Genomic DNA, 15,606 nt, shown 5'->3' with positions numbered 1-15,606 from the left:
TCTGCTGCCGTGTATGCGTTTCCAGTATGTCTTGCAGTCATTGTTCTCAGTGTGCAGGGGCCTGATAATGTGACCTTGTTTGAACAGTTTGCAGAAAGGATATCCACAGTGACGCTGACTGGCTGAGAATCAACTTGGGTCTGTTCTCGACAACAGCTGACTACTCTGATCTCAAAGACTTGAATATCTCTGGGTAAAGTGCCTCGTTTTGTGTTGTCTTGACCTTTGTCAGCAATACAGCTAGGTGTTTTCTGTCAAACGACGGCACCGCAATTACAGGGTTGGAAAAATACCTTTAACGCAATTTCTTTTCTTTCTTCCCCTAAGGTGGTGGTCCTGGACTCCCTTTCTGCACAACAGAAAGCAGAGCTGATACTAGATCCATCCAGTGGTGCTCTAGAGAATGAGACGCTGGTGAAGGAAGTGCTGACAGGAATACTCTCATCCTCTGGGAAGGAGCAGCTCTATGTGTTCTTTGAGACTTTTGTCAACGTCACCGAAGAGGTAAGCAGTACTTGTCTTTGAAATGTATACATGACATGAGCCAACACGGAAAAAAATGAAGATGGTGGTCATGTGTCAAAGTGCGTAGAGTGGCCTTAAACCAGTGAATTGTTTCCTTTCTAGGAACAAATTTACTTCATTGAAAACGCAGCTGTGAGAGACACAATTCTGAATGTGACATTGACGGCTCTTGCTCCCAAATTTAACGTCTTCCCACCGAGTCAGTTTGAGTTGTGGTTCCAAGAGAATCTTTTCGTTGTACTGGCCAGTTTCCGACCCTCTTGGTTGCTCGTGATCCCTAGAAACCTCAGCTGTGACTCCTACAAGGCAATGTGAGTGATTCCTTTTCTTTTCCTTGGACTATTTTTGGAACACATATTGGCTAAGATGGTTGGTGGCGCGAAACGGAGAAACTGAATGATTTCTGTTTAACACAGTTTGAAAGGCATGGATATGAGTCTGGCAGTCCTTCCACGCGACCTTGATCAGAACCTAAGATCAAGCAGAGAAATGCTGAGCCAGACTTTGCCAAAAGGTACACGATTATCTCAAATTCCAAAAAAAGGTAAGTGTCTCCTTAGCGTTCTCCCTACCATCAGCTAAATGTTGTATTTTCTTTACTCCTCCCTAGATTGCACAGTGCCCGTCCCTGTTGGTGTGGTAAGTAACATTCTGTTATTAACTGCTTTATCTTACGTTTGTAAACGGTGAAATGCACAAAAAACTATTAACACTTGCAAACATATTTTATCGCCCTGTTTTTTTTTTCTTTAGTGCAAGAAGACAGTAGTAGATGGTAAGTGATCAAAACATTTGTTTCTTAAAATTTCTAATCTTTCAGATCCAGTGTCACAAAAAGATTTCTCAGTAGGCTGATGCTGACTTTTTTGATGCATTTTCCTTGTTTTGCAGCATCACGCGTTTGTCAAGGGGTAGGGAGGTGAGTCTTGGTGTTCTAAAAGGGTCAAACAGTGTAAACGTGTGAAAACAATTACAGATGATTTAACAGAATCTTATTCTCTGCAGTCCTCCACTTCAGAGTCAAGTGTCCTTTGGAAACGTCTCTGCACAGCTCTGCAACTTTAGCATCTCTCACTACGCCTGTTCATCAGTAAGGCCTCTGTCTCTGTTATGAATCATGTTGACGGTCATACAACCACAGGAACTTCTTTCCATCTTTGCTTACACCATCTTCTGTTTCAAGGTGGTGGCTCTGTCCTCCAGTGATCTGGTCAAAGTCATGGCATGCAAGCTGACCAGCAGCATGAACTACAGCAGGGAGATTTGGAATCTTTTCTTCCAAAAGTTTGCAGCACCTCTGGATGAAGCCCTGGATGCCTACTCCAACATGGTAGAAAACACTCTTGAGCAGTACTACAATAAAAAGGACGTATTTGCTTGAAATTTTATGCTGATGTATCCCCTTTTTTCTCATTTAGACCCTCAACATCAGTCTGCCTGACCCATACGTTCTTGATGCCATCGGTGAGGTGAAAGTCAACAACTTCAGCAATGCACAGCTTGCGGATTCCGTTTTCATCACCAAGTGGTTCCAGACGAGGCTCAGACCATTTTTGTCATCAGTGTCCGTAGACTTCCTCTCTTGTCTCAGTTCCAAGAACTTCAGCTGTCAAACCTACCAAGTTGTGTAAGTATGGAGTGCGGAATTTCAGGACACCGCAGGTGGAATTTATGGCTTGAGGTTTGTAAAGAACAAGCATACAATCCATCACAAGATCTGATTTCATCCAACTTAGGGTGGAGGCTTTTAGCAGGCAAGATCAACTCATGGAAGAAGAACAGAAATGGTCCATCTTTACTTATTTCATCTATCCTTTCCTCTCAAGAGACGACCTATCAGGTATTTGGAGAAATGTTGCTTGAACACCTGAGCTGCCCTCTCTTCTTTAGCTTCTTTTCTTTTCTTGTATCTTCAAAAGTTAGACTGCTGGTCAACTAAATGCAATGAACCATGTTTTCTTTCTAATGTTCTGACTGTGTTCACTGCCGCCCTGTTATCATTTTAGATCCCGGTTGTGTTTCCAGCGCTTCTGGCAGCGGTGACTGGCTAGCAAAGAACCTTGGCAAGTTCTCCATCTATGCCACCTTGGAAGATCTTGGAATTCTAAATGAAAATTTCTCCAGCGTAAGTAACATCAGGCTTGCATCAATTGTACCTTGGTTGCGAGTTTGACGTCGTCTGTCGGCCCCGGGCGCTAAAGCTGGTCTCTGTGTCCGCTTTGTTGCAGTTTGTCTCTTTGGACCTGCTGACTCCTAGCCAAGCAGCTGAACTCACTCTGTCCTCTGGAGCACTGAACAGTACAAGTCAGATCAACCTAGTCTTCTACCGACTAGAGAAAGGCGATGCTTTCAAGAATGTGGATGAGTTTTTCACAGCCCTTATTGATCAGGAGGTAACTGATATGCTTTCTCTGTCTGAAACCTCTGGCACAACAATCCTTGCATTGTGGTGGCATCTGTGACCTGACACGAGACATTCGCTTGAAGTACCACTCACACCTGTTGCATTGTTTCTCAGCAGGTTGGCAAAATCATCCCTGCGGTGAGAGATGTGATGATGAATCTAACCTTCAAAATCATCAGCATTAAGTTTCCACAGTTTGAGACCTCTGACTGGATCGACTGTTTGAGGTCAAGCTGACCCCTGTCCTTGCAAGTTTCACTGCAGAGATGCTAGCAACAGCCATCAACAACACCACCTGCACTAACTACCGAGTGATGTGAGTCTCTACTTTCAAAACTGTGATTTGACAATGTCATCCAGTGTTGTACCTATGCAACCTAGAAATGAAAGGAACGCAGCGGTGGGAGGAAGGTTGGCGAACCATGGACAAGTCTCTGTCTCATCAAAGACATTGTTGTTTTCTCGCAGTGTTTCAGGAATAAGCAGTGTGTTCTCTAAGATGACTGCCAGCAGGAGGGAGGAAATAACAAAGGTTTTAGTCAAACACCTGAAGAATCTTGCTGCACAGCTAAACACACCAGGTAGATACCCCTCTGCGCGCTTCTGCTGCCGTGTATGCGTTTCCAGTATGTCTTGCAGTCATTGTTTCTCAGGTGCAGGGGCCTGATAATGTGACCTTGTTTGAACAGTTTGCAGAAAGGATATCCACAGTGACGCTGACTGGCTGAGAATCAACTTGGGTCTGTTCTCGACAACAGCTGACTACTCTGATCTCAAAGACTTGAATATCTCTGGGGTAAAGTGCTCGTTTTGTGTTGTCTTGACCTTTGTCAGCAATACAGCTAGGTGTTTTCTGTCAAACGACGGCACCGCAATTACAGGGTTGGAAAAATACCTTTAACGCAATTTCTTTTCTTTCTTCCCCTAAGGTGGTGGTCCTGGACTCCCTTTCTGCACAACAGAAAGCAGAGCTGATACTAGATCCATCCAGTGGTGCTCTAGAGAATGAGACGCTGGTGAAGGAAGTGCTGACAGGAATACTCTCATCCTCTGGGAAGGAGCAGCTCTATGTGTTCTTTGAGACTTTTGTCAACGTCACCGAAGAGGTAAGCAGTACTTGTCTTTGAAATGTATACATGACATGAGCCAACACGGAAAAAAATGAAGATGGTGGTCATGTGTCAAAGTGCGTAGAGTGGCCTTAAACCAGTGAATTGTTTCCTTTCTAGGAACAAATTTACTTCATTGAAAACGCAGCTGTGAGAGACACAATTCTGAATGTGACATTGACGGCTCTTGCTCCCAAATTTAACGTCTTCCCACCGAGTCAGTTTGAGTTGTGGTTCCAAGAGAATCTTTTCGTTGTACTGGCCAGTTTCCGACCCTCTTGGTTGCTCGTGATCCCTAGAAAACCTCAGCTGTGACTCCTACAAGGCAATGTGAGTGATTCCTTTTCTTTTCCTTGGACTATTTTTGGAACACATATTGGCTAAGATGGTTGGTGGCGCGAAACGGAGAAACTGAATGATTTCTGTTTAACACAGTTTGAAAGGCATGGATATGAGTCTGGCAGTCCTTCCACGCGACCTTGATCAGAACCTAAGATCAAGCAGAGAAATGCTGAGCCAGACTTTGCCAAAAGGTACACGATTATCTCAAATTCCAAAAAAAGGTAAGTGTCTCCTTAGCGTTCTCCCTACCATCAGCTAAATGTTGTATTTTCTTTACTCCTCCCTAGATTGCACAGTGCCCGTCCCTGTTGGTGTGGTAAGTAACATTCTGTTATTAACTGCTTTATCTTACGTTTGTAAACGGTGAAATGCACAAAAAACTATTAACACTTGCAAACATATTTTATCGCCCTGTTTTTTTTTTCTTTAGTGCAAGAAGACAGTAGTAGATGGTAAGTGATCAAAACATTTGTTTCTTAAAATTTCTAATCTTTCAGATCCAGTGTCACAAAAAGATTTCTCAGTAGGCTGATGCTGACTTTTTTGATGCATTTTCCTTGTTTTGCAGCATCACGCGTTTGTCAAGGGGTAGGGAGGTGAGTCTTGGTGTTCTAAAAGGGTCAAACAGTGTAAACGTGTGAAAACAATTACAGATGATTTAACAGAATCTTATTCTCTGCAGTCCTCCACTTCAGAGTCAAGTGTCCTTTGGAAACGTCTCTGCACAGCTCTGCAACTTTAGCATCTCTCACTACGCCTGTTCATCAGTAAGGCCTCTGTCTCTGTTATGAATCATGTTGACGGTCATACAACCACAGGAACTTCTTTCCATCTTTGCTTACACCATCTTCTGTTTCAAGGTGGTGGCTCTGTCCTCCAGTGATCTGGTCAAAGTCATGGCATGCAAGCTGACCAGCAGCATGAACTACAGCAGGGAGATTTGGAATCTTTTCTTCCAAAAGTTTGCAGCACCTCTGGATGAAGCCCTGGATGCCTACTCCAACATGGTAGAAAACACTGTTGAGCAGTACTACAATAAAAAGGACGTATTTGCTTGAAATTTTATGCTGATGTATCCCCTTTTTTCTCATTTAGACCCTCAACATCAGTCTGCCTGACCCATACGTTCTTGATGCCATCGGTGAGGTGAAAGTCAACAACTTCAGCAATGCACAGCTTGCGGATTCCGTTTTCATCACCAAGTGGTTCCAGACGAGGCTCAGACCATTTTTGTCATCAGTGTCCGTAGACTTCCTCTCTTGTCTCAGTTCCAAGAACTTCAGCTGTCAAACCTACCAAGTTGTGTAAGTATGGAGTGCGGAATTTCAGGACACCGCAGGTGGAATTTATGGCTTGAGGTTTGTAAAGAACAAGCATACAATCCATCACAAGATCTGATTTCATCCAACTTAGGGTGGAGGCTTTTAGCAGGCAAGATCAACTCATGGAAGAAGAACAGAAATGGTCCATCTTTACTTATTTCATCTATCCTTTCCTCTCAAGAGACGACCTATCAGGTATTTGGAGAAATGTTGCTTGAACACCTGAGCTGCCCTCTCTTCTTTAGCTTCTTTTCTTTTCTTGTATCTTCAAAAGTTAGACTGCTGGTCAACTAAATGCAATGAACCATGTTTTCTTTCTAATGTTCTGACTGTGTTCCCTGCCGCTCTGTTATCATTTTAGATCCCGGTTGTGTTTCCAGCACTTCTGGCAGCGGTGACTGGCTAGCAAAGAACCTTGGCAAGTTCTCCATCTATGCCACCTTGGAAGATCTTGGAATTCTAAATGAAAATTTCTCCAGCGTAAGTAACATCAGGCTTGCATCAATTGTACCTTGGTTGCGAGTTTGACGTCGTCTGTCGGCCCCGGGCGCTAAAGCTGGTCTCTGTGTCCGCTTTGTTGCAGTTTGTCTCTTTGGACCTGCTGACTCCTAGCCAAGCAGCTGAACTCACTCTGTCCTCTGGAGCACTGAACAGTACAAGTCAGATCAACCTAGTCTTCTACCGACTAGAGAAAGGCGATGCTTTCAAGAATGTGGATGAGTTTTTCACAGCCCTTATTGATCAGGAGGTAACTGATATGCTTTCTCTGTCTGAAACCTCTGGCACAACAATCCTTGCATTGTGGTGGCATCTGTGACCTGACACGAGACATTCGCTTGAAGTACCACTCACACCTGTTGCATTGTTTTCTCAGCAGGTTGGCAAAATCATCCCTGCGGTGAGAGATGTGATGATGAATCTAACCTTCAAAATCATCAGCATTAAGTTTCCACAGTTTGAGACCTCTGACTGGATCGACTGGTTTGAGGTCAAGCTGACCCCTGTCCTTGCAAGTTTCACTGCAGAGATGCTAGCAACAGCCATCAACAACACCACCTGCACTAACTACCGAGTGATGTGAGTCTCTACTTTCAAAACTGTGATTTGACAATGTCATCCAGTGTTGTACCTATGCAACCTAGAAATGAAAGGAACGCAGCGGTGGGAGGAAGGTTGGCGAACCATGGACAAGTCTCTGTCTCATCAAAGACATTGTTGTTTTCTCGCAGTGTTTCAGGAATAAGCAGTGTGTTCTCTAAGATGACTGCCAGCAGGAGGGAGGAAATAACAAAGGTTTTAGTCAAACACCTGAAGAATCTTGCTGCACAGCTAAACACACCAGGTAGATACCCCTCTGCGCGCTTCTGCTGCCGTGTATGCGTTTCCAGTATGTCTTGCAGTCATTGTTTCTCAGGTGCAGGGGCCTGATAATGTGACCTTGTTTGAACAGTTTGCAGAAAGGATATCCACAGTGACGCTGACTGGCTGAGAATCAACTTGGGTCTGTTCTCGACAACAGCTGACTACTCTGATCTCAAAGACTTGAATATCTCTGGGGTAAAGTGCTCGTTTTGTGTTGTCTTGACCTTTGTCAGCAATACAGCTAGGTGTTTTCTGTCAAACGACGGCACCGCAATTACAGGGTTGGAAAAATACCTTTAACGCAATTTCTTTTCTTTCTTCCCCTAAGGTGGTGGTCCTGGACTCCCTTTCTGCACAACAGAAAGCAGAGCTGATACTAGATCCATCCAGTGGTGCTCTAGAGAATGAGACGCTGGTGAAGGAAGTGCTGACAGGAATACTCTCATCCTCTGGGAAGGAGCAGCTCTATGTGTTCTTTGAGACTTTTGTCAACGTCACCGAAGAGGTAAGCAGTACTTGTCTTTGAAATGTATACATGACATGAGCCAACACGGAAAAAAATGAAGATGGTGGTCATGTGTCAAAGTGCGTAGAGTGGCCTTAAACCAGTGAATTGTTTCCTTTCTAGGAACAAATTTACTTCATTGAAAACGCAGCTGTGAGAGACACAATTCTGAATGTGACATTGACGGCTCTTGCTCCCAAATTTAACGTCTTCCCACCGAGTCAGTTTGAGTTGTGGTTCCAAGAGAATCTTTTCGTTGTACTGGCCAGTTTCCGACCCTCTTGGTTGCTCGTGATCCCTAGAAACCTCAGCTGTGACTCCTACAAGGCAATGTGAGTGATTCCTTTTCTTTTCCTTGGACTATTTTTGGAACACATATTGGCTAAGATGGTTGGTGGCGCGAAACGGAGAAACTGAATGATTTCTGTTTAACACAGTTTGAAAGGCATGGATATGAGTCTGGCAGTCCTTCCACGCGACCTTGATCAGAACCTAAGATCAAGCAGAGAAATGCTGAGCCAGACTTTGCCAAAAGGTACACGATTATCTCAAATTCCAAAAAAAGGTAAGTGTCTCCTTAGCGTTCTCCCTACCATCAGCTAAATGTTGTATTTTCTTTACTCCTCCCTAGATTGCACAGTGCCCGTCCCTGTTGGTGTGGTAAGTAACATTCTGTTATTAACTGCTTTATCTTACGTTTGTAAACGGTGAAATGCACAAAAAACTATTAACACTTGCAAACATATTTTATCGCCCTGTTTTTTTTTTCTTTAGTGCAAGAAGACAGTAGTAGATGGTAAGTGATCAAAACATTTGTTTCTTAAAATTTCTAATCTTTCAGATCCAGTGTCACAAAAAGATTTCTCAGTAGGCTGATGCTGACTTTTTTGATGCATTTTCCTTGTTTTGCAGCATCACGCGTTTGTCAAGGGGTAGGGAGGTGAGTCTTGGTGTTCTAAAAGGGTCAAACAGTGTAAACGTGTGAAAACAATTACAGATGATTTAACAGAATCTTATTCTCTGCAGTCCTCCACTTCAGAGTCAAGTGTCCTTTGGAAACGTCTCTGCACAGCTCTGCAACTTTAGCATCTCTCACTACGCCTGTTCATCAGTAAGGCCTCTGTCTCTGTTATGAATCATGTTGACGGTCATACAACCACAGGAACTTCTTTCCATCTTTGCTTACACCATCTTCTGTTTCAAGGTGGTGGCTCTGTCCTCCAGTGATCTGGTCAAAGTCATGGCATGCAAGCTGACCAGCAGCATGAACTACAGCAGGGAGATTTGGAATCTTTTCTTCCAAAAGTTTGCAGCACCTCTGGATGAAGCCCTGGATGCCTACTCCAACATGGTAGAAAACACTGTTGAGCAGTACTACAATAAAAAGGACGTATTTGCTTGAAATTTTATGCTGATGTATCCCCTTTTTTCTCATTTAGACCCTCAACATCAGTCTGCCTGACCCATACGTTCTTGATGCCATCGGTGAGGTGAAAGTCAACAACTTCAGCAATGCACAGCTTGCGGATTCCGTTTTCATCACCAAGTGGTTCCAGACGAGGCTCAGACCATTTTTGTCATCAGTGTCCGTAGACTTCCTCTCTTGTCTCAGTTCCAAGAACTTCAGCTGTCAAACCTACCAAGTTGTGTAAGTATGGAGTGCGGAATTTCAGGACACCGCAGGTGGAATTTATGGCTTGAGGTTTGTAAAGAACAAGCATACAATCCATCACAAGATCTGATTTCATCCAACTTAGGGTGGAGGCTTTTAGCAGGCAAGATCAACTCATGGAAGAAGAACAGAAATGGTCCATCTTTACTTATTTCATCTATCCTTTCCTCTCAAGAGACGACCTATCAGGTATTTGGAGAAATGTTGCTTGAACACCTGAGCTGCCCTCTCTTCTTTAGCTTCTTTTCTTTTCTTGTATCTTCAAAAGTTAGACTGCTGGTCAACTAAATGCAATGAACCATGTTTTCTTTCTAATGTTCTGACTGTGTTCCCTGCCGCTCTGTTATCATTTTAGATCCCGGTTGTGTTTCCAGCACTTCTGGCAGCGGTGACTGGCTAGCAAAGAACCTTGGCAAGTTCTCCATGTATGCCACCTTGGAAGATCTTGGAATTCTAAATGAAAATTTCTCCAGCGTAAGTAACATCAGGCTTGCATCAATTGTACCTTGGTTGCGAGTTTGACGTCGTCTGTCGGCCCCGGGCGCTAAAGCTGGTCTCTGTGTCCGCTTTGTTGCAGTTTGTCTCTTTGGACCTGCTGACTCCTAGCCAAGCAGCTGAACTCACTCTGTCCTCTGGAGCACTGAACAGTACAAGTCAGATCAACCTAGTCTTCTACCGACTAGAGAAAGGCGATGCTTTCAAGAATGTGGATGAGTTTTTCACAGCCCTTATTGATCAGGAGGTAACTGATATGCTTTCTCTGTCTGAAACCTCTGGCACAACAATCCTTGCATTGTGGTGGCATCTGTGACCTGACACGAGACATTCGCTTGAAGTACCACTCACACCTGTTGCATTGTTTCTCAGCAGGTTGGCAAAATCATCCCTGCGGTGAGAGATGTGATGATGAATCTAACCTTCAAAATCATCAGCATTAAGTTTCCACAGTTTGAGACCTCTGACTGGATCGACTGGTTTGAGGTCAAGCTGACCCCTGTCCTTGCAAGTTTCACTGCAGAGATGCTAGCAACAGCCATCAACAACACCACCTGCACTAACTACCGAGTGATGTGAGTCTCTACTTTCAAAACTGTGATTTGACAATGTCATCCAGTGTTGTACCTATGCAACCTAGAAATGAAAGGAACGCAGCGGTGGGAGGAAGGTTGGCGAACCATGGACAAGTCTCTGTCTCATCAAAGACATTGTTGTTTTCTCGCAGTGTTTCAGGAATAAGCAGTGTGTTCTCTAAGATGACTGCCAGCAGGAGGGAGGAAATAACAAAGGTTTTAGTCAAACACCTGAAGAATCTTGCTGCACAGCTAAACACACCAGGTAGATACCCCTCTGCGCGCTTCTGCTGCCGTGTATGCGTTTCCAGTATGTCTTGCAGTCATTGTTTCTCAGGTGCAGGGGCCTGATAATGTGACCTTGTTTGAACAGTTTGCAGAAAGGATATCCACAGTGACGCTGACTGGCTGAGAATCAACTTGGGTCTGTTCTCGACAACAGCTGACTACTCTGATCTCAAAGACTTGAATATCTCTGGGGTAAAGTGCTCGTTTTGTGTTGTCTTGACCTTTGTCAGCAATACAGCTAGGTGTTTTCTGTCAAACGACGGCACCGCAATTACAGGGTTGGAAAAATACCTTTAACGCAATTTCTTTTCTTTCTTCCCCTAAGGTGGTGGTCCTGGACTCCCTTTCTGCACAACAGAAAGCAGAGCTGATACTAGATCCATCCAGTGGTGCTCTAGAGAATGAGACGCTGGTGAAGGAAGTGCTGACAGGAATACTCTCATCCTCTGGGAAGGAGCAGCTCTATGTGTTCTTTGAGACTTTTGTCAACGTCACCGAAGAGGTAAGCAGTACTTGTCTTTGAAATGTATACATGACATGAGCCAACACGGAAAAAAATGAAGATGGTGGTCATGTGTCAAAGTGCGTAGAGTGGCCTTAAACCAGTGAATTGTTTCCTTTCTAGGAACAAATTTACTTCATTGAAAACGCAGCTGTGAGAGACACAATTCTGAATGTGACATTGACGGCTCTTGCTCCCAAATTTAACGTCTTCCCACCGAGTCAGTTTGAGTTGTGGTTCCAAGAGAATCTTTTCGTTGTACTGGCCAGTTTCCGACCCTCTTGGTTGCTCGTGATCCCTAGAAACCTCAGCTGTGACTCCTACAAGGCAATGTGAGTGATTCCTTTTCTTTTCCTTGGACTATTTTTGGAACACATATTGGCTAAGATGGTTGGTGGCGCGAAACGGAGAAACTGAATGATTTCTGTTTAACACAGTTTGAAAGGCATGGATATGAGTCTGGCAGTCCTTCCACGCGACCTTGATCAGAACCTAAGATCAAGCAGAGAAATGCTGAGCCAGACTTTGCCAAAAGGTACACGATTATCTCAAATTCCAAAAAAAGGTAAGTGTCTCCTTAGCGTTCTCCCTACCATCAGCTAAATGTTGTATTTTCTTTACTCCTCCCTAGATTGCACAGTGCCCGTCCCTGTTGGTGTGGTAAGTAACATTCTGTTATTAACTGCTTTATCTTACGTTTGTAAACGGTGAAATGCACAAAAAACTATTAACACTTGCAAACATATTTTATCGCCCTGTTTTTTTTTTCTTTAGTGCAAGAAGACAGTAGTAGATGGTAAGTGATCAAAACATTTGTTTCTTAAAATTTCTAATCTTTCAGATCCAGTGTCACAAAAAGATTTCTCAGTAGGCTGATGCTGACTTTTTTGATGCATTTTCCTTGTTTTGCAGCATCACGCGTTTGTCAAGGGGTAGGGAGGTGAGTCTTGGTGTTCTAAAAGGGTCAAACAGTGTAAACGTGTGAAAACAATTACAGATGATTTAACAGAATCTTATTCTCTGCAGTCCTCCACTTCAGAGTCAAGTGTCCTTTGGAAACGTCTCTGCACAGCTCTGCAACTTTAGCATCTCTCACTACGCCTGTTCATCAGTAAGGCCTCTGTCTCTGTTATGAATCATGTTGACGGTCATACAACCACAGGAACTTCTTTCCATCTTTGCTTACACCATCTTCTGTTTCAAGGTGGTGGCTCTGTCCTCCAGTGATCTGGTCAAAGTCATGGCATGCAAGCTGACCAGCAGCATGAACTACAGCAGGGAGATTTGGAATCTTTTCTTCCAAAAGTTTGCAGCACCTCTGGATGAAGCCCTGGATGCCTACTCCAACATGGTAGAAAACACTCTTGAGCAGTACTACAATAAAAAGGACGTATTTGCTTGAAATTTTATGCTGATGTATCCCCTTTTTTCTCATTTAGACCCTCAACATCAGTCTGCCTGACCCATACGTTCTTGATGCCATCGGTGAGGTGAAAGTCAACAACTTCAGCAATGCACAGCTTGCGGATTCCGTTTTCATCACCAAGTGGTTCCAGACGAGGCTCAGACCATTTTTGTCATCAGTGTCCGTAGACTTCCTCTCTTGTCTCAGTTCCAAGAACTTCAGCTGTCAAACCTACCAAGTTGTGTAAGTATGGAGTGCGGAATTTCAGGACACCGCAGGTGGAATTTATGGCTTGAGGTTTGTAAAGAACAAGCATACAATCCATCACAAGATCTGATTTCATCCAACTTAGGGTGGAGGCTTTTAGCAGGCAAGATCAACTCATGGAAGAAGAACAGAAATGGTCCATCTTTACTTATTTCATCTATCCTTTCCTCTCAAGAGACGACCTATCAGGTATTTGGAGAAATGTTGCTTGAACACCTGAGCTGCCCTCTCTTCTTTAGCTTCTTTTCTTTTCTTGTATCTTCAAAAGTTAGACTGCTGGTCAACTAAATGCAATGAACCATGTTTTCTTTCTAATGTTCTGACTGTGTTCCCTGCCGCTCTGTTATCATTTTAGATCCCGGTTGTGTTTCCAGCACTTCTGGCAGCGGTGACTGGCTAGCAAAGAACCTTGGCAAGTTCTCCATGTATGCCACCTTGGAAGATCTTGGAATTCTAAATGAAAATTTCTCCAGCGTAAGTAACATCAGGCTTGCATCAATTGTACCTTGGTTGCGAGTTTGACGTCGTCTGTCGGCCCCGGGCGCTAAAGCTGGTCTCTGTGTCCGCTTTGTTGCAGTTTGTCTCTTTGGACCTGCTGACTCCTAGCCAAGCAGCTGAACTCACTCTGTCCTCTGGAGCACTGAACAGTACAAGTCAGATCAACCTAGTCTTCTACCGACTAGAGAAAGGCGATGCTTTCAAGAATGTGGATGAGTTTTTCACAGCCCTTATTGATCAGGAGGTAACTGATATGCTTTCTCTGTCTGAAACCTCTGGCACAACAATCCTTGCATTGTGGTGGCATCTGTGACCTGACACGAGACATTCGCTTGAAGTACCACTCACACCTGTTGCATTGTTTCTCAGCAGGTTGGCAAAATCATCCCTGCGGTGAGAGATGTGATGATGAATCTAACCTTCAAAATCATCAGCATTAAGTTTCCACAGTTTGAGACCTCTGACTGGATCGACTGGTTTGAGGTCAAGCTGACCCCTGTCCTTGCAAGTTTCACTGCAGAGATGCTAGCAACAGCCATCAACAACACCACCTGCACTAACTACCGAGTGATGTGAGTCTCTACTTTCAAAACTGTGATTTGACAATGTCATCCAGTGTTGTACCTATGCAACCTAGAAATGAAAGGAACGCAGCGGTGGGAGGAAGGTTGGCGAACCATGGACAAGTCTCTGTCTCATCAAAGACATTGTTGTTTTCTCGCAGTGTTTCAGGAATAAGCAGTGTGTTCTCTAAGATGACTGCCAGCAGGAGGGAGGAAATAACAAAGGTTTTAGTCAAACACCTGAAGAATCTTGCTGCACAGCTAAACACACCAGGTAGATACCCCTCTGCGCGCTTCTGCTGCCGTGTATGCGTTTCCAGTATGTCTTGCAGTCATTGTTTCTCAGGTGCAGGGGCCTGATAATGTGACCTTGTTTGAACAGTTTGCAGAAAGGATATCCACAGTGACGCTGACTGGCTGAGAATCAACTTGGGTCTGTTCTCGACAACAGCTGACTACTCTGATCTCAAAGACTTGAATATCTCTGGGGTAAAGTGCTCGTTTTGTGTTGTCTTGACCTTTGTCAGCAATACAGCTAGGTGTTTTCTGTCAAACGACGGCACCGCAATTACAGGGTTGGAAAAATACCTTTAACGCAATTTCTTTTCTTTCTTCCCCTAAGGTGGTGGTCCTGGACTCCCTTTCTGCACAACAGAAAGCAGAGCTGATACTAGATCCATCCAGTGGTGCTCTAGAGAATGAGACGCTGGTGAAGGAAGTGCTGACAGGAATACTCTCATCCTCTGGGAAGGAGCAGCTCTATGTGTTCTTTGAGACTTTTGTCAACGTCACCGAAGAGGTAAGCAGTACTTTGTCTTTGAAATGTATACATGACATGAGCCAACACGGAAAAAAATGAAGATGGTGGTCATGTGTCAAAGTGCGTAGAGTGGCCTTAAACCAGTGAATTGTTTCCTTTCTAGGAACAAATTTACTTCATTGAAAACGCAGCTGTGAGAGACACAATTCTGAATGTGACATTGACGGCTCTTGCTCCCAAATTTAACGTCTTCCCACCGAGTCAGTTTGAGTTGTGGTTCCAAGAGAATCTTTTCGTTGTACTGGCCAGTTTCCGACCCTCTTGGTTGCTCGTGATCCCTAGAAACCTCAGCTGTGACTCCTACAAGGCAATGTGAGTGATTCCTTTTCTTTTCCTTGGACTATTTTTGGAACACATATTGGCTAAGATGGTTGGTGGCGCGAAACGGAGAAACTGAATGATTTCTGTTTAACACAGTTTGAAAGGCATGGATATGAGTCTGGCAGTCCTTCCACGCGACCTTGATCAGAACCTAAGATCAAGCAGAGAAATGCTGAGCCAGACTTTGCCAAAAGGTACACGATTATCTCAAATTCCAAAAAAAGGTAAGTGTCTCCTTAGCGTTCTCCCTACCATCAGCTAAATGTTGTATTTTCTTTACTCCTCCCTAGATTGCACAGTGCCCGTCCCTGTTGGTGTGGTAAGTAACATTCTGTTATTAACTGCTTTATCTTACGTTTGTAAACGGTGAAATGCACAAAAAACTATTAACACTTGCAAACATATTTTATCGCCCTGTTTTTTTTTTCTTTAGTGCAAGAAGACAGTAGTAGATGGTAAGTGATCAAAACATTTGTTTCTTAAAATTTCTAATCTTTCAGATCCAGTGTCACAAAAAGATTTCTCAGTAGGCTGATGCTGACTTTTTTGATGCATTTTCCTTGTTTTGCAGCATCACGCGTTTGTCAAGGGGTAGGGAGGTGAGTCTTGGTGTTCTAAAAGGGTCAAACAG

The 15,606-nt window shown here is 43.9% G+C and overlaps 3 protein-coding genes across 3 annotated transcripts in view; all 3 read left to right on the top strand.

The window, feature by feature from the left end:
* Window positions 1-609, top strand: part of LOC118798379 — a 7,958-nt gene extending 7,349 nt beyond the window's left edge. Inside the window, exon 10 of the mRNA XM_036557811.1 lies at window positions 505-609. Within this exon, the coding sequence (XP_036413704.1) occupies window positions 505-525 (21 nt within the window). The 3' untranslated portion in view covers window positions 526-609. The remainder of the gene's footprint in view (window positions 1-504) is intronic.
* Window positions 610-1,450: 841 nt separating this feature from the next.
* Window positions 1,451-4,353, top strand: LOC118797681. The gene is made up of 11 exons (XM_036556957.1): window positions 1,451-1,615; window positions 1,709-1,855; window positions 1,944-2,152; window positions 2,262-2,365; window positions 2,532-2,650; window positions 2,754-2,918; window positions 3,047-3,156; window positions 3,398-3,510; window positions 3,619-3,725; window positions 3,859-4,035; window positions 4,159-4,353. The coding sequence occupies exons 2-11, from the start codon at window positions 1,745-1,747 to the stop codon at window positions 4,351-4,353; spliced, it is 1,410 nt and encodes a 469-aa protein (XP_036412850.1). The 5' UTR covers window positions 1,451-1,615; window positions 1,709-1,744.
* LOC118798377 overlaps window positions 3,150-15,606 on the top strand; it is a 77,152-nt gene continuing 64,695 nt past the window's right edge. Inside the window, exons 1-54 of the mRNA XM_036557808.1 lie at window positions 3,150-3,245; window positions 3,398-3,510; window positions 3,619-3,725; window positions 3,859-4,035; window positions 4,159-4,368; window positions 4,474-4,571; window positions 4,668-4,696; window positions 4,811-4,832; window positions 4,949-4,976; window positions 5,063-5,147; window positions 5,241-5,387; window positions 5,476-5,684; window positions 5,794-5,897; window positions 6,064-6,182; window positions 6,286-6,450; window positions 6,577-6,779; window positions 6,932-7,044; window positions 7,153-7,259; window positions 7,393-7,569; window positions 7,693-7,901; window positions 8,007-8,104; window positions 8,201-8,229; window positions 8,344-8,365; window positions 8,482-8,509; window positions 8,596-8,680; window positions 8,774-8,920; window positions 9,009-9,217; window positions 9,327-9,430; window positions 9,597-9,715; window positions 9,819-9,983; window positions 10,109-10,311; window positions 10,464-10,576; window positions 10,685-10,791; window positions 10,925-11,101; window positions 11,225-11,433; window positions 11,539-11,636; window positions 11,733-11,761; window positions 11,876-11,897; window positions 12,014-12,041; window positions 12,128-12,212; window positions 12,306-12,452; window positions 12,541-12,749; window positions 12,859-12,962; window positions 13,129-13,247; window positions 13,351-13,515; window positions 13,641-13,843; window positions 13,996-14,108; window positions 14,217-14,323; window positions 14,457-14,633; window positions 14,758-14,966; window positions 15,072-15,169; window positions 15,266-15,294; window positions 15,409-15,430; window positions 15,547-15,574. Coding sequence (XP_036413701.1) covers window positions 4,484-4,571; window positions 4,668-4,696; window positions 4,811-4,832; window positions 4,949-4,976; window positions 5,063-5,147; window positions 5,241-5,387; window positions 5,476-5,684; window positions 5,794-5,897; window positions 6,064-6,182; window positions 6,286-6,450; window positions 6,577-6,779; window positions 6,932-7,044; window positions 7,153-7,259; window positions 7,393-7,569; window positions 7,693-7,901; window positions 8,007-8,104; window positions 8,201-8,229; window positions 8,344-8,365; window positions 8,482-8,509; window positions 8,596-8,680; window positions 8,774-8,920; window positions 9,009-9,217; window positions 9,327-9,430; window positions 9,597-9,715; window positions 9,819-9,983; window positions 10,109-10,311; window positions 10,464-10,576; window positions 10,685-10,791; window positions 10,925-11,101; window positions 11,225-11,433; window positions 11,539-11,636; window positions 11,733-11,761; window positions 11,876-11,897; window positions 12,014-12,041; window positions 12,128-12,212; window positions 12,306-12,452; window positions 12,541-12,749; window positions 12,859-12,962; window positions 13,129-13,247; window positions 13,351-13,515; window positions 13,641-13,843; window positions 13,996-14,108; window positions 14,217-14,323; window positions 14,457-14,633; window positions 14,758-14,966; window positions 15,072-15,169; window positions 15,266-15,294; window positions 15,409-15,430; window positions 15,547-15,574 — 5,612 coding nt within the window. The 5' untranslated portion in view covers window positions 3,150-3,245; window positions 3,398-3,510; window positions 3,619-3,725; ... (1 more) ...; window positions 4,159-4,368; window positions 4,474-4,483. The remainder of the gene's footprint in view (window positions 3,246-3,397; window positions 3,511-3,618; window positions 3,726-3,858; window positions 4,036-4,158; window positions 4,369-4,473; window positions 4,572-4,667; window positions 4,697-4,810; window positions 4,833-4,948; window positions 4,977-5,062; window positions 5,148-5,240; window positions 5,388-5,475; window positions 5,685-5,793; window positions 5,898-6,063; window positions 6,183-6,285; window positions 6,451-6,576; window positions 6,780-6,931; window positions 7,045-7,152; window positions 7,260-7,392; window positions 7,570-7,692; window positions 7,902-8,006; window positions 8,105-8,200; window positions 8,230-8,343; window positions 8,366-8,481; window positions 8,510-8,595; window positions 8,681-8,773; window positions 8,921-9,008; window positions 9,218-9,326; window positions 9,431-9,596; window positions 9,716-9,818; window positions 9,984-10,108; window positions 10,312-10,463; window positions 10,577-10,684; window positions 10,792-10,924; window positions 11,102-11,224; window positions 11,434-11,538; window positions 11,637-11,732; window positions 11,762-11,875; window positions 11,898-12,013; window positions 12,042-12,127; window positions 12,213-12,305; window positions 12,453-12,540; window positions 12,750-12,858; window positions 12,963-13,128; window positions 13,248-13,350; window positions 13,516-13,640; window positions 13,844-13,995; window positions 14,109-14,216; window positions 14,324-14,456; window positions 14,634-14,757; window positions 14,967-15,071; window positions 15,170-15,265; window positions 15,295-15,408; window positions 15,431-15,546; window positions 15,575-15,606) is intronic.

The sequence above is a fragment of the Colossoma macropomum genome, unplaced genomic scaffold (genome assembly GCF_904425465.1).
Source record: "Colossoma macropomum unplaced genomic scaffold, Colossoma_macropomum, whole genome shotgun sequence".
In the NCBI taxonomy this organism is placed as follows: Eukaryota; Metazoa; Chordata; class Actinopteri; order Characiformes; family Serrasalmidae; genus Colossoma; species Colossoma macropomum.
This window is presented reverse-complemented; position numbering and strand designations above follow the sequence as displayed.

Coding starts and splice junctions, on each gene's coding strand:
- LOC118797681 (XM_036556957.1), top strand. CDS start 1,745: ATGGCATGCAAGCTGACCAGCAGCATGAACTACAGCAGGGAGATTTGG. Junction 2,651..2,753: donor TAAATGAAAATTTCTCCAGC/GTAAGTAACATC, acceptor GCTTTGTTGCAG/TTTGTCTCTTTGGACCTGCT. Junction 3,511..3,618: donor TGCACAGCTAAACACACCAG/GTAGATACCCCT, acceptor TTGTTTGAACAG/TTTGCAGAAAGGATATCCAC.